This window comes from Fimicolochytrium jonesii (genome assembly GCF_025526975.1).
Source record: "Fimicolochytrium jonesii strain JEL569 chromosome Unknown EV422scaffold_4, whole genome shotgun sequence".
NCBI lineage: Eukaryota > Fungi > Chytridiomycota > Chytridiomycetes > Spizellomycetales > Powellomycetaceae > Fimicolochytrium > Fimicolochytrium jonesii.
In genome coordinates, this window is record NW_026515671.1 from 747,562 (window position 1) to 760,230 (window position 12,669).

The 12,669-nt window shown below is 53.3% G+C and overlaps 7 protein-coding genes across 7 annotated transcripts; 3 read left to right on the forward strand and 4 right to left on the reverse strand.

Moving 5' to 3' along the window:
* The first annotated feature begins 666 nt into the window (after nucleotides 1–666).
* On the forward strand, nucleotides 667–2,313 carry EV422DRAFT_311521 (uncharacterized protein). Its single transcript, XM_053066193.1, has one exon. The coding sequence runs from the start codon at nucleotides 798–800 to the stop codon at nucleotides 2,067–2,069; it is 1,272 nt and encodes a 423-aa protein (XP_052928097.1). The 5' UTR covers nucleotides 667–797; the 3' UTR covers nucleotides 2,070–2,313.
* On the reverse strand, nucleotides 2,259–3,746 carry EV422DRAFT_311460 (uncharacterized protein). The gene is made up of 6 exons (XM_053066192.1): nucleotides 3,335–3,746; nucleotides 3,203–3,251; nucleotides 2,964–3,110; nucleotides 2,733–2,870; nucleotides 2,609–2,644; nucleotides 2,259–2,521 (listed from the first exon to the last, which is right to left on the reverse strand). Exons 1-6 carry the CDS (start codon nucleotides 3,524–3,526, stop codon nucleotides 2,448–2,450), a joined length of 636 nt encoding a protein of 211 aa, XP_052928098.1. The 5' UTR covers nucleotides 3,527–3,746; the 3' UTR covers nucleotides 2,259–2,447.
* A 649-nt stretch (nucleotides 3,747–4,395) lies between these two features.
* Nucleotides 4,396–5,142, reverse strand: EV422DRAFT_504251 (uncharacterized protein; the record flags this gene model as incomplete). The annotated part of the gene is made up of 4 exons (XM_053068418.1): nucleotides 4,396–4,527; nucleotides 4,559–4,644; nucleotides 4,843–5,057; nucleotides 5,096–5,142. The coding sequence occupies 4 exons, from the start codon at nucleotides 5,140–5,142 to the stop codon at nucleotides 4,396–4,398; spliced, it is 480 nt and encodes a 159-aa protein (XP_052928099.1).
* On the forward strand, nucleotides 5,091–6,669 carry EV422DRAFT_617920 (uncharacterized protein). The gene is made up of 2 exons (XM_053074022.1): nucleotides 5,091–6,181; nucleotides 6,271–6,669. The coding sequence occupies exons 1-2, from the start codon at nucleotides 5,394–5,396 to the stop codon at nucleotides 6,398–6,400; spliced, it is 918 nt and encodes a 305-aa protein (XP_052928100.1). The 5' UTR covers nucleotides 5,091–5,393; the 3' UTR covers nucleotides 6,401–6,669.
* A 402-nt stretch (nucleotides 6,670–7,071) lies between these two features.
* EV422DRAFT_519300 (uncharacterized protein) lies at nucleotides 7,072–8,785 on the forward strand. The gene is made up of 5 exons (XM_053069585.1): nucleotides 7,072–7,313; nucleotides 7,393–7,439; nucleotides 7,507–7,770; nucleotides 7,835–8,333; nucleotides 8,408–8,785. Exons 1-5 carry the CDS (start codon nucleotides 7,275–7,277, stop codon nucleotides 8,684–8,686), a joined length of 1,128 nt encoding a protein of 375 aa, XP_052928101.1. The 5' UTR covers nucleotides 7,072–7,274; the 3' UTR covers nucleotides 8,687–8,785.
* Nucleotides 8,786–10,262, reverse strand: EV422DRAFT_519302 (uncharacterized protein). Its single transcript, XM_053069586.1, has one exon. It carries the CDS (start codon nucleotides 10,131–10,133, stop codon nucleotides 8,916–8,918), a length of 1,218 nt encoding a protein of 405 aa, XP_052928102.1. The 5' UTR covers nucleotides 10,134–10,262; the 3' UTR covers nucleotides 8,786–8,915.
* Nucleotides 10,263–11,207: 945 nt separating this feature from the next.
* On the reverse strand, nucleotides 11,208–11,977 carry EV422DRAFT_519303 (uncharacterized protein). The gene has a single exon (XM_053069587.1). The coding sequence runs from the start codon at nucleotides 11,831–11,833 to the stop codon at nucleotides 11,540–11,542; it is 294 nt and encodes a 97-aa protein (XP_052928103.1). The 5' UTR covers nucleotides 11,834–11,977; the 3' UTR covers nucleotides 11,208–11,539.
* Between the last annotated feature and the right edge of the window lie 692 nt (nucleotides 11,978–12,669).

Sequence of the window (12,669 nt, forward strand, 5' to 3'; positions counted from 1 at the left end):
GGAAGAACGTGACGTTTTGGGTGCGACTTTGGCATGGTTGCTCACGTAATCAGCGCCGAAAATAACGCGGGAGGAAAACGCGTTCGACAACTGGTTCAACGTCAAGTCGCGTTCTTTCTTCGCGGTCCGGCGCTCCCAAGAATCGGAGGCGAAAGAGCCAGCAGCCGCTGATTGGTGGAACGCGTAATTAGCTAATGGAGATCAAGATGATTCTCGATACAATTACTCAAGTTGATTAGGGGGGTTCATCAAGAAATGGGGGATTTCATGGTTCAGATACGTATATTATTTTGATGCGCGCAGGTCACCTCATCCCACCGTTGGTCCTCTCGCTCTTGCTTGCACATGCATGTGCTTCCTGCGCTCCCTCGGAAACGCTGCCTGGACTTTTATTATTACTCGGCCTAGTAAGCGCCTCCCTTCCTTTTCTTCCCTTCTCCGCAAAGCTCAGCACTTCCTCATTTTCCCACGGCCAAGAAGCTCTCACGCCGTCTTCCTTCCTTGCTTTCAACGTATTCGTCTGAAGGGGTCCCATTGCGTCTGTGTGCGGTAGTCACAGACAGGCCTGGAGCTTTTCGAAAGTAGTGACAAACCGAAATTGCGCGACCTGCTTCCTAACCCGCCAGTTGGAAACCTCCTCGCCATCACGACAATATTATTCGCAAGTTTACAGCGAAAGTGAAATCCCAGCTGATAGCCTCACTAGAACGGTCCTCGTGTTTGAGCTTACACACGACGCGGAATCCAAGTGCTCGCTCGCCTTTGCTCGTATCGTTCAGCTCTTGCGCCTTCCCTTGATGTCTCACAACATGCTGGCTGGCGACGACAGGCAGGCAAGGGCCGGCGCACCGTCCAGCTCGCGGCCCACTGAAGGCTCTGCCCGCAACATCGATTCCAGCAGCCGACATATGTCGCTCTCTGAAACCATCCTAAACCCGCTGCCTCCTAACCCCGACACGCTCGAGAACAGGGATGTTTCGCGCGGCGTCCTTCCTGGCGAAGGAGAAAGCATGTACAGAGAAATGGAGTGGCTCAAGGAGACGCCTGTATTCTTCTCTACGAGCAAGCAGTCGATGAACAATAAGAAACGAAGGCGGAAAACAACAGATAGGGAATTGGAGATTTTGGAGACACGATTCATCGAAACACCACTGCCGTCGCCTGAGCAGCGTAAACTGATTTCGCGAGAGACGGGGATGACGGATAGAGAGGTGCAGGTGTGGTTCCAGAACAAACGCCAAGCGCTCAAAAGAAAGAACCAGCGCGTGGATGCAGGCGGTGGCGGAGACTCACCTGCCCGGAGACCGACTGCTCAGTACCCATCAATCCCACAACCGCAACCGCAACCCATGTATGCCGTGCCTCAGCCATACGGCCTTCCGTCGGTATATGCGCCCACGTATATGCAGCCGCCTCAACTCCCGTCAGCGACGCCGCAAACGGCAGCCGCTGCCGCCGCCGTCGCGGCAACCGCCTCATCATCGTCCTCGGTGCCCGCCGGCCCTGGGCTTCCTCCAATTCTCCCGTCGTTCATCAACTCTGGCCCGCTGCCTGGAATCTCACAAGTACTCCCCTCGCTGCCTCCGCCGCCCATGTGGCCATATATACCCGCAGTCTACAACGGGATGTTGCCTCCTCCGACGATGCTGCAGCCTCATCGAGAAATCCAATCACCACATTTCGCCGAATTGAAGGATGTGAAAGAGGAGCGGGACCTGGAGCCGGCGCGTAAGAAGCGTAGATCTGAAGCCAGCGAGTTGGGAAATGAAGAGGATCAGGAGGAGGAGGAGGAGGAACAGAGTCCTGTAAAGGCGGAGAGCGAAGGGACACCCGACGACAGGTCCGAACGAAGCCGAGCTTCGACCGAGGGAACGCGCACAAGTCGAGAGCGTTCCAATAGTAATGTGGAACGACAGAGCCCACGCCTAGCAGAAAGACCGACCGAACGGGCTTCCGAGAGGCCGCTGCCGCTTTGGGAACCTCGCCAAGTCCAGGACAAAGATCTTGCTGCCATGGCTCTCATGGATCTCGCCAACTCCACTCGAGTTTCACCACCACAAGAAAACTGACGACGACGTCGTCATTCCGGCTCACCCGTTACTTCCATATTTTGATCGGCGCCACATTCACATTCACCTACCACATACTGCCTCATTGTTCCATAGTCACAACTCACCCAAAACAGAAGCGCCTCATCGTCGAAATGCTATATACCCATTCTCTGTTTTGCCTTACATAGTAAAAGCATTCCCCCACATCAGATCCTGTCATTAGAGAAAGCACCCTTCCCTTCGACGTAAATTTTGCTCTGTAGTTCGCCATGTATTGGTATAGAGGCTTGCGCTACTCCACAATCAATGATAATGAGATCTTGCAACCGCAAAAGGGGTTGCGAGCCCTTAACGTTTCCGTCGAACGCGTTCTTCAGTGCTTAGAAAGTGCGTTCTTCAGTGCTTTTTCGCGGCATCTTCTTGCTTCTGGTGCAACTCTGCTTGGTGGAGGATACGCTCAAAGCTCTGGTCTGACAGATGGAAAGGATGTTAGCCATGAAAACATAAACGGTCGGTCCGCTTTATCGATAGCACTGCTGCTTTCTCAATACACATACCAACTTGCTTCTCATATGGGTCGGTCGCAGCGAGAGCTATGGGATGAAAAAGATGCGTCCAACTCAATAAACACTTTTCGCACAAGGTTGCCACTCGGAAATATCTTCTCCAATAGACACCAACCTGCAATGCCACCTAGTCCAGCCAATGCAAACGTCTGCGCAACCATACGGGAGTTGATGATCTTTTGTGCTCGCGTGATGTCTACCCTCCTGAAGTTGTACAGTAACGCGGCGGTCATCGTGCCCGACCACAATCCGACTATACAGTAGCCAAAAAGAATATCGAGCACATGTTAGAACACTCTCCAGAAAGGACGCAGAGGGGCAAGTACGGGAACGATATGATACGCACAGACAAGTGGGTATCGCTCCTTGATCAGCCATTCCCGCACGCCAACAATCGGTTTGATGACGGGGTGATCCGCGTCCTCGACTTGGGCTTCACCGGTATGCGTTCGGCGGGCGGCTACCATGCGGGATACGCGTATGGATGCGCGGTCTGTGAAAACAGGTAGAGTTTGTAAGATTTTTTTCGAACGACGTCTCCTCGTATACCAGTTGCCGGCGACCCAAATTGAGTTTGCTTCATACCTGCCACTGTGAAGAAGGTTCCGGTCGTAATACCAAGGATCAAGAATGTCTATTTGGAAACTTCTTCGTCAGCGAACTCTGCACAATCCTCTGCCAGCCATGGCCAAGCGCTCCAAACCAACGCCAGTTTACCTTAAACGGTAGACGAAGTTGCCTAAACGCCGGCCAAAACTTGTTTCCCAGCAAAGTAGCTCCACCGGCAGCCGCGGCGCCTACGGCAGCAGCTTGTGCTCCTTCCCATACAACATGCTTGTAGAGATGTTCCTTCTCGTCGGCGGAGATGCCCGACTTGAGGTCGATGTTAGGGGTGTCGTATCTGGACATTTTTGGGTGACTTTGTGTGTAAGACGGGCGTGTGACAGGGAGTGGTTGGACACGGAGCGATGAATGACGGAGGTGAGCAGCGACTTGGACCTTCTGGATCTCTGTTGGGATGCCGCTCAATGGAAGTGTTGGTTCATGAAAATCCAGATGTCAACGTCCCTCGTTACCCCAGTATAACATTTCTGATGACGGCCATCCTTTCCGATATTTCCGGCTGAGCGCGTCCTTCGGCGTGTGGCTTGGGCTTTCGCGACTGTTTCAGAACTCCATTTTTCCCCATTGACGTTACTATGACGAGCGGCGCTTGGGAACCCTAGCTCGAACAGTCGACATTACTCTCTCAACAGAGAGATATGAGAGGGAACAGTGGGAACAACCGAACGCCGAGAGGCGATGTCGACGCGCGATTCAAAACTTTGAGGCGGTGGAAGGTGCGTATCCGCCCGAACATTACTCCACGACGGGCACCAGGATGCAATTTCGAATTAGGGAAGACCCGTGGCTTGCTCATTTAGGAGCACATGCTAGTCGATCTCGCTCATGGTTGAAAAAAGTCATAAACCGTCACAAAGCGGAGTTTTGCAAATCGCAACCCACTTGACTCTAGCCGATAATATGCAGTAGCATCTTACGTATGCAGTATCATGCGGCCATCTGTGACCCTTCTCCCGACGGCGAGATGGATTTGCAACCCCGATAGCTGGCACCCTGGTATGGCAGTGGGATCCCTGGACCCAAGGGTTTTGGCCGGATATATGTACGTACAGTATGTGATGATACACATTTGATCAAATTAATTCATTCCAGGCTTCGCGCTGCGCGTCGAAGGATTGGAAAACAGCCGGTGTTGAGGATCCCTAGGCCTAGATCTAATAGACGTCCGTATCGGAGCGTCGTTTCCCATCCCCGCTGGATGTGTTGACCACCCAGCCACGGAGCGACGGGAGCGTCCAAGGCGTTCCCTTTATCCGCCGTGTGACAAATCGGGCTATCACATCCACCTGCGTATGGCGCGTGCGATGGGTATCTTACTTTTTTTTTGTGGTCGGATAAGCCGATCCCACATGCGCGCTGCGCGTGGCAGTAGTCAGCATTTTTGTTCTTTTCGTTCGAACATGCTGAATGCATGCATGCACATGCACACCACCTTCTCGAAACCACCAAGAGTAACATAACGCTCTCGATGCCTCATCAAGCAACAAAATGATAACGAAGGCTCTGCGAAGGCTTGCATTCCTTTTACCCATCGCCCATGAATATGCGCATAAGCAATCATTTGCTAGCGTGAATTGTAGAGAGGCTTCTGGTGCGTTTACCGTCAATTTCTAGGAATTTCCTACAGTTTACCAGAACCCAGATTTCGTCTACCTGTGACCGTGAAGTGGTTGGTATATTACCAAATGTGGCGTATACCCCACCAATCGAACGGACTTCTACGAGTTCCCAGCCCCTCGGTCCATGGTGGTATCGGTAAGGATCCCCGGCGGCTGCGCATTTGAATGAGCCTCCCAAATTCCAATCGGACAGATATCTTGTGGGCGTACAAAGCAACGACAATTTTTCACGCACGGGCCGCACGCGACGAGGAAAACGAGGGCTGTGACGGACAAACGCATAGAGGGATTTTTGCGAAATCCGTGGATGCGATTCGAAAGGCATTGGATCCCGTCTGTTCTCATCGGTCTGTCCACACCTCATTGATCACGGTCTCTCTCGGTCCCTCTTGGCCGCTGGGAAGGCGAGCATTTGGGTGGGTTTTCGCGACAGCTATAAAGTCAACGACGAGGAATTCCATTTTCCCACACCCAACTTCATCGCTCGTCTTGTTACCCACCCCCACCTCTCTCTTACTCAGACCCTCACAAGCATGAAGAGCCAAGTCATTCTCTCTGTGGTCGCCGCCATTGCCAGCGCTTCCAGCGTAGCCGGCCACGGATTCCTCGTCGGAATCGGTGCCCTCGGCCCCAACTCCAAGGGACAGACCAGGAACTACCAGGCCATCGACAACAACATCGACAGCTTGAGGAACCCAACCACCGGCTCCACTCCTTTCTGCCGTACCTCCACCAAGAGCGCTCGTGTGCCCCTGCACCTCACTGAAGGCGGAAAGTTGACCGTTACCCAGGCTTTCTCTGTCGGCGCCCAGCACATTGGTCCTTGCGCTGTTGAGATCTGGGACCCCAAGACGAACAAGAAGTTCACCCTGACCTCCGTCGCCGGCCCTAACGGTTGCGCTCGTGTCCCCATCGCCCAGTCCGACAGCAACAAGAAGAGCGGTGCTAACAACCAGTGCCCAGGCCGTCTCCCCAACAAGCTCGTCACCAACGACATGTGCTTGAACAAGTGGACTTTCACCACCCGCAACGTGAACGCTATTACTTGCAAGGACTGCATCCTTCGATGGACCTGGGTTGGCCAGCACGTGTCTCCTGCCGAGAAATACGAGTCGTGTATCGATGTTACCGTCACCAAGGGCTCTTCCGGCAAGGGAAAAGGCTCCGTCGCGGATGATGGTACTGTTGTGACCGATGATGAAACCCCCGTCACCGACGCTCCTACCGAGTCGCTCGCAAACATCGACGCTGGCGCCAAGGCTGCTGCTCCCGCTCCGGCTCCGGTCGACGCTGCCACTAACGGAAAGTGCACCAGCGGAAGGTAAAGTTTACCAACGCAAGGTACCTCCAAAACATGTTTTCTGATTCCTGAAAAGCATTTTCTAAACCGCTCGTTGTCCACTTCACCAGCTACATGGTCTGCAACGGCACCGGTTTCTTGGTTTGCTACCCTGAAGACGCCTCGAAGTCTGCCGTCGCCAGGGAGTGCGCCGCCGGTACCACCTGCTCTCCCTTCGGCAAGTACATCCACTGCAAGTAGAGTGGCATCGTCTCTTTGGTTCTCGGCGTATAGTATAGAGTGACATTGTAGACAATTGTAGATAGTATTCATCTTATTCCTTCTGAGACACTTTAAGTTGATCGGCGTATATACCAAGCTGTAAACTTGTATAGATACAGCCCTGCTTCATGAACAATTATATCATAGCCTGTGTGGGCGTCTAAAAATCGAATACCTCGTACATTCTTGAGTACAGTGCTGTTCATAAAGCAAGACCGCTGTCAATTTAATTCACCGGCCCCCTGGACGCGCCTCTCCATCTACGCCTAGTACAGTATCTAGCGAATCCTCCTCTAGCGGTCGAGCACTTCTCTGACGGCACTGTCAAATGGGTCTTGCTTTATGAACAGCACTGTATCTCTGGTGTGCCAGTGTTCAGCAGAGTGCGTTGCTGTCCAAGAGTTGACTATATGGACGTTCTGTATACACAGGAATCGTTTATGCAGCAGCACCATTTCCAAGCCGTACGAGACAGGCTACGGTCCTCCAATTTCCAAGTCCGGCGGTCACCGAGTCAAAGTGTGAGTGTGGCTGATCTTGTTTTGACCTCCGACACCCGCCAGACAGCGCAGTTGGGAATTTGGGCGCGCTCACATCAGGCGATCCCTCCAGGCAGCCCTAAAGGAGGTGGTCAGGTCTTACGAACTTCGTGCGTCAAACAAACATATGAAATCCATGTGAAAAGAACTAGCCCTTTGATGTGCTTTCCGCTGCATAAAGCTCGGTGGGTGTTGATCTTCAGCGTTCAGCAGATTCTGGGAAAAGCGTCAAATTGCAGTGGCACAACAGCTGAAGGCATTAGCGGAGTGTAGCGGAGAGACTGTTCGGAGCATCATATAAACTGGACGTCAAAATGTTGGCCACGGCAGAGAACGGTGTTGAGAGGAGTAAGGTATGACTGGCTGTGTTCTCAGCGCCGCGGGAGCCACCATGTCTGTTTTCGTCAAGTCCTCACCTCGTTTTTGGGACAGGACGCACCATACAATGGCAAGACGTTTCTGGTGACCGGGGCCAACAGGTGGAGCGAAAGATGAACAAGGCGCCATTGATATCCATATGCTGACAGAATATGTCTTCTTGCATAGTGGTGTCGGCTATGGTATAGTGCAACGTCTTTTGGAGCAAGCTCTGGAACCAAATTCCGAAGATGTCGTTATCGTAATGGCGTGCCGGAGTCGGCCAAAGGCAGAAGCAGCACGGCAAAAGCTGTTGGAGGAGTCGCAGACGGTGGCGGACGCCAAAGTGTCGCAACGAAGACGGTCGGTGAAGCCAGAGATGTTGCAGATCTTGATTGTGGACCTGGCGAGCATGCAGAGTGTGTTTGCGGCTTGCGAGGAGTTTCAACGAAGGTACGGCTATGGGAAGCCTCTCTAGCCTCCGTATGACATGTGAACTTACGAGCACCATGCGTAGATTCTCGCGCCTGGATGCGCTGCTTTTGAATGCCGGCATCCTCCCCTGCTCCCATATCAACATCCGCCGAGGCGTAAAGAACTTGCTCACTCGACCATCATATGTCGCCAAAACCGGCGGCGATTTCTTCTCGCAATACCTTGGGGACGTCACCGCCGATGGCCTGGGCACTGTCTTTGCCGCTAATGTGTTTGGTCACTACGTGATGGTGAAGCAGCTGCTCTCCACATTGTCGAGATCGCCATCATCGAGGGTTTTGTGGTTCAGCTCCACTACGGCGGACCCATCTTTCTTCAACCCAGCCGATTTCCAGTGTTTGAAGGGGGACCACCCCTACGAGTCCTCTAAGCGTCTCTGCGAACTGCTGGCGGTGCAGATGCATTCAGAATTGAGGGATAGGGGCATATACTCTTACGTCGTCAGTCCCGGGAACTGCTTCACGGGACTGCTGGATCAGGGATGGTTCATATCCTTTGCGTGGCTCACAGTACTCTATTTGGTGCGTACGGGCAATCATGGTGAGCTGGGTCGAAGGAGTGATCGAACTTACCTGATGCAACTTCCCGCTGGCAGATGCGGTTGATGTACATCTCGGGATGCAACGTAACGCCGAAGAATGGGGCCACGTCCGCCGTGCATCTGGCAAGCGAAGTGCGGGATCCGTCAGATCTGAAGGAAAGCATACTCTACCATTCCGAAATATCGCCCTTGGGCCACAAGTCTGTTCGACATCTGCCTTTGGAAGTGGCGGCGGACGATTTGACAGGCATGAAAACAGTCCGGAAGGAGCTGGACGTGATGTACCAACGCTTTCGGGAGGAGGCGTTGCGAAACGGAATCATCAAATCTTAGCAAACGTTGTCATCCTTTGGTCAACACGCCATCTAATATACCGTAGCCCCGTCGGCGTAAAAATTCTGATAGTTCGGCATCTTATCATATTGTAAACGCATTTCATTGGATTCGAAATATATAAAGGATGTAAATGCAAGGTCCGATGCTGATGGAGATGGGTATAAATCTTATCCAAAAAAAACTCATGATATATATCTCATCAGCCCTAAAGTAACGAGGTGAAGAATCAAGCATGATTCTCCATCTTCTTGTGTCTCTTGCATGCATCACTTCTGGCGAAAGCTTTGCCGCAGGAGCAGACGTGCTTCAGCGGTCCCAGCAGGTGAACCGATCGTTCGTGTCGGACGAGATCGTGCTTTCGCGCAAACGAGTGCTTGCATCGGCAACATACGTATGGCCGCGTGCCCGAGTGTGCGGCGACGCAGTGGGACTTCAGATTGTACTTCCTCGTGAACTTTCGGCCGCAGCCAGCATGCTTGCAGAAGTGGACCTTCAAGTCGTCCGACGACCCAGCCCTTCTTGTTTCGGAAGGAAAGGGCTCCTCGGGCGCGCCTTGCGGGCGAGACAACTCGGCCAGGATGGCGGCCAGCTCGGCGGAGCTGGGGGCAGCGAACGCCGCCGAAGGCGTCAGGGGTGCATGGCTGGGCACTGTTGGCACTGTTGGGACAACAGGCCCGACGGCAGCATCGTGCCCGAGCCACGGTGGCATGGTGATGGTCGACGACTCTAGTTCGCGGAACTGCCGCCCGAGCTCGTCGTCGTCGTCGAGCTCCCCGCTCAAAGGCGCAAAGGCGAACTTGTTGGACATGGCATTGTTGTTCTCATTGTGGAAATGAGAAGGTGCCCACACTGCTTGAGGGGATCCGCACGACTGTTCGTCGGCGCTACTCCATGCTCCACTGTCGGAGCGCGGCCGGGACCAGTCGGAGTCGGGATCCAAGGTAGACCACTGAGGGAAGTAGGAGTCCTCCAAAAGCGACTCCGCTGGCAAGGCGAAAGGGGTGACCTTGTCCGGGACGTCCGGAACCGACTCGATGGAGAACGCAGGGGATTGCCATACCGGTTCGAAAGGATTGTTAGCCGTTGGATAGTACGTCGAGTACGTCGGCTTTTGAAGGCGAGAAGGGGGGCCGGGTACGAGGTCGTCGGCGGGACGTGTAGACGCGCTGTCGTAATTCTGCGGAATGACGTGCGCGTCGGAGGTCTGGGAAGACCACTGGTCCCAATTCGGCGTCGAGGTGCTTTGGGCGAGGGCTCCAAAGTCCAGACCTCCTTGTTGCTCGACGGCGAAAGGGCTCGACCGGAAGTCAGCTGCCCAGGCTTCGTCGAGGCCAGCGCAGAAGTCGTCCCATGCCGCTGTGGTGGTGGCCAATGTTTTCATCGGCGAAATGTTGGGCTCCTCCCAGGACGGGGAAAAGAGCATAGTGGCCTTTACGTTGCACATGTGGCCGATGGTTTGACGATGTTGGTGGCGTTCTGAATATCTGCGAGGGTGATCAAAAAGATGTTGATCAGAAAGCCATGTGGGAGTGGAACGGAGCCCACACCCATAGCCGACATTTATAGTGCCGAATCCTGTAGTTCCACTTACCTGAGGCGCTCATCATTCAACAGGGCTTGAAGCCAATCAGGCTCCTACGCTTCCCATGGGTGACATTTGCGGTTTTTTTCTCCAGACCCTTAGTGTCTACAGAGAGCGTCAGGTCGCCGACCGGGGCCCTTCGGTTGCGAGATAGACCCATCCTTCCCATAGGGTTAACCTTAAGCAGGACTGGCGTCCGCTCTTTGCAGCGCGGGTCACTGCGAGCACAGTCGTCTCTACTTGGTCCTAGGTAATCATTGTCTGGGCGCGACGGTCATATTGCGGTGCGCCGCCTGAAGAGTACTGTCGACGATATTTCAGCGAAAGGTATGATTTCGCTTTTCCAATTGAGGCAGTGCTCCAATTCTGCAAGGGTATGGGCCCGTTTGTAGGTGTCGCAAACGCCGCAGAGACGTGACATTATGGACCGACGGCACCATGCCGTGGCCCTTACTGGAGGAAAATACCCCGGGAAATAACCCAGAACCAGGGGAAGACTGAAACCCCTCTTCCAACCGGCTGAGGGATGGTTCCGGGATTCCCTTAGCGCACCTTCCGTGCATTCCGTCATCTGTGTTTATCCGGACAGCAAGGGGAAGGAAACCTCGTCCAAGGTATTCGGAGCTTACATTGAATGTGTGTCTGAGTGCATGGGGTGCAAGCGCCTTGAGATACGTCGGAGGTTCATGGAGCTCATGGTCCCTTCCATGGGTTTCCGGCGCTCTGGGTGTTAGTACGGTACTCATGTCTTGTGACAAAACGACCCCGATAGCACCTTAATTTCGCACGAACTCCGACCAAGCTTAACGTTAAAGAGATTTCTCTTTTCAGGTGTCCGCCAATAGAAATCCACGATGAACTTGTACGCCATTAGGCTCAACTCAAATGGTATGGAACAAGGAACAAGGAATATGTGATTTCCGAGGCTAAGAGCCGCGAGGTTGGCGCGTAGGTCTATTAAGGAATCAAAGGGCTACAGGCACGGGAGGCGGATTGAAGAGCAAGGGATGAGGTATAGTATTGCTAAGCTAGTAAAGGTATCACTACGTCGGATTAGTTTTTGGCGATGGCACGAAATTAGGTCGAGGTTGGCGCGTAGGTCTATTAAGGAAGCAAAGGGCTACAAGGGGGGCGGATTGAAGAGCGAGGGACGAGGTATAGTATTGCTAAGCTAGTAAAGGTATCACTACGTCGGATTGGTTTTTAGCGATGGCACGAAATTAGGTCGAGTCAGGTCAGCGCGATATCGTTTCTCTGTCGCAGAATTTCTATGCGACAGCGTCCGGCGTGTTTGAATCTTGTTCAGCTTCATCAAGGATGATTATGACAACTTCGCCGTCCGTTGGTTCAACGACTGGGTCGTCTCGCCTTCGAAGGACAGTTTTCACGAGATCGCGGGGTGGATTTGCATGTGGGTGAAACAAGTCGGATTTGCTATCGAAGCTGGGCAGGCGGCTAGGGTTCGACGCCTTGTCTATGGCGGAAGTTGATGTGGACTTGAAGGGAATTGGGCTGGCTTGCACGAGGGCGATGAGGGGTAATAAGAGGATTGATGTGCGCATAGTTGACGGGTCTGGTTCGGGTGCTATTAGATGATAGTATACTTGTTTGTAGGAATGAATCTTCAAAACATGGGGCGGGAGGGCGGCAGAGCTCTACTTATGTAGTGAATGATGCACAACTTCTCTGAGGATATTCTTAGGTTTTGTCAACAAAGCTGCTCAACCCGTTGTCCATGTTTATATTTAGGCCTTCCTCGGCCGAGAATCCTGCTGACCTGCTTGATCATACGCTGGTTTCTATTTTCATACAACTGGGTCGAAGATAACCCCACGCTGTCGAAATTGCTGAAACACAACCAGCTCCTTTTGGGGACATCCAAAATGCACCCCGAACGAACAGTTACCCATTCCATACCCCATTCCTCAGAAGTTTCTCTTCGCAGGCTTTCCCTCCCAGACACAAATCCAAAATGAAATGTTCCAAGCGCGCTCTTGGCTTTGGCCTCCGCCATTGCCGCCACGAGGTGGAGAAACGTGAACCTCGCTATATCAGCTCATAGTCCGCGACGACGCCGTTCCCAATGAGGTGGTGTCCGGTGATGATAACGTGCCTGGTGATGGTGACAAGGCGGTGCCCGGTGACGAGGGTGTCGAGAAGCGCGAACCTCGCTTCTCCGTCTGCCCCTTCACATTGTGCTGAACAATGCGGTGCACCTGCCGTCGCTAGCAGAATCCCCCTCTTTCTGGGCGCTGCACTGAGTAACTGAATGGAATGGGTGCCCCTCAGTACGACCACATCACGAGGACGGCTCCCGAGCCTTGCACAGAAGCTTAACATCAGGCGCTCTTAAGGATGTGGAGTGGGCAGAGTAGACGGAACAGCAAACACCGCATAA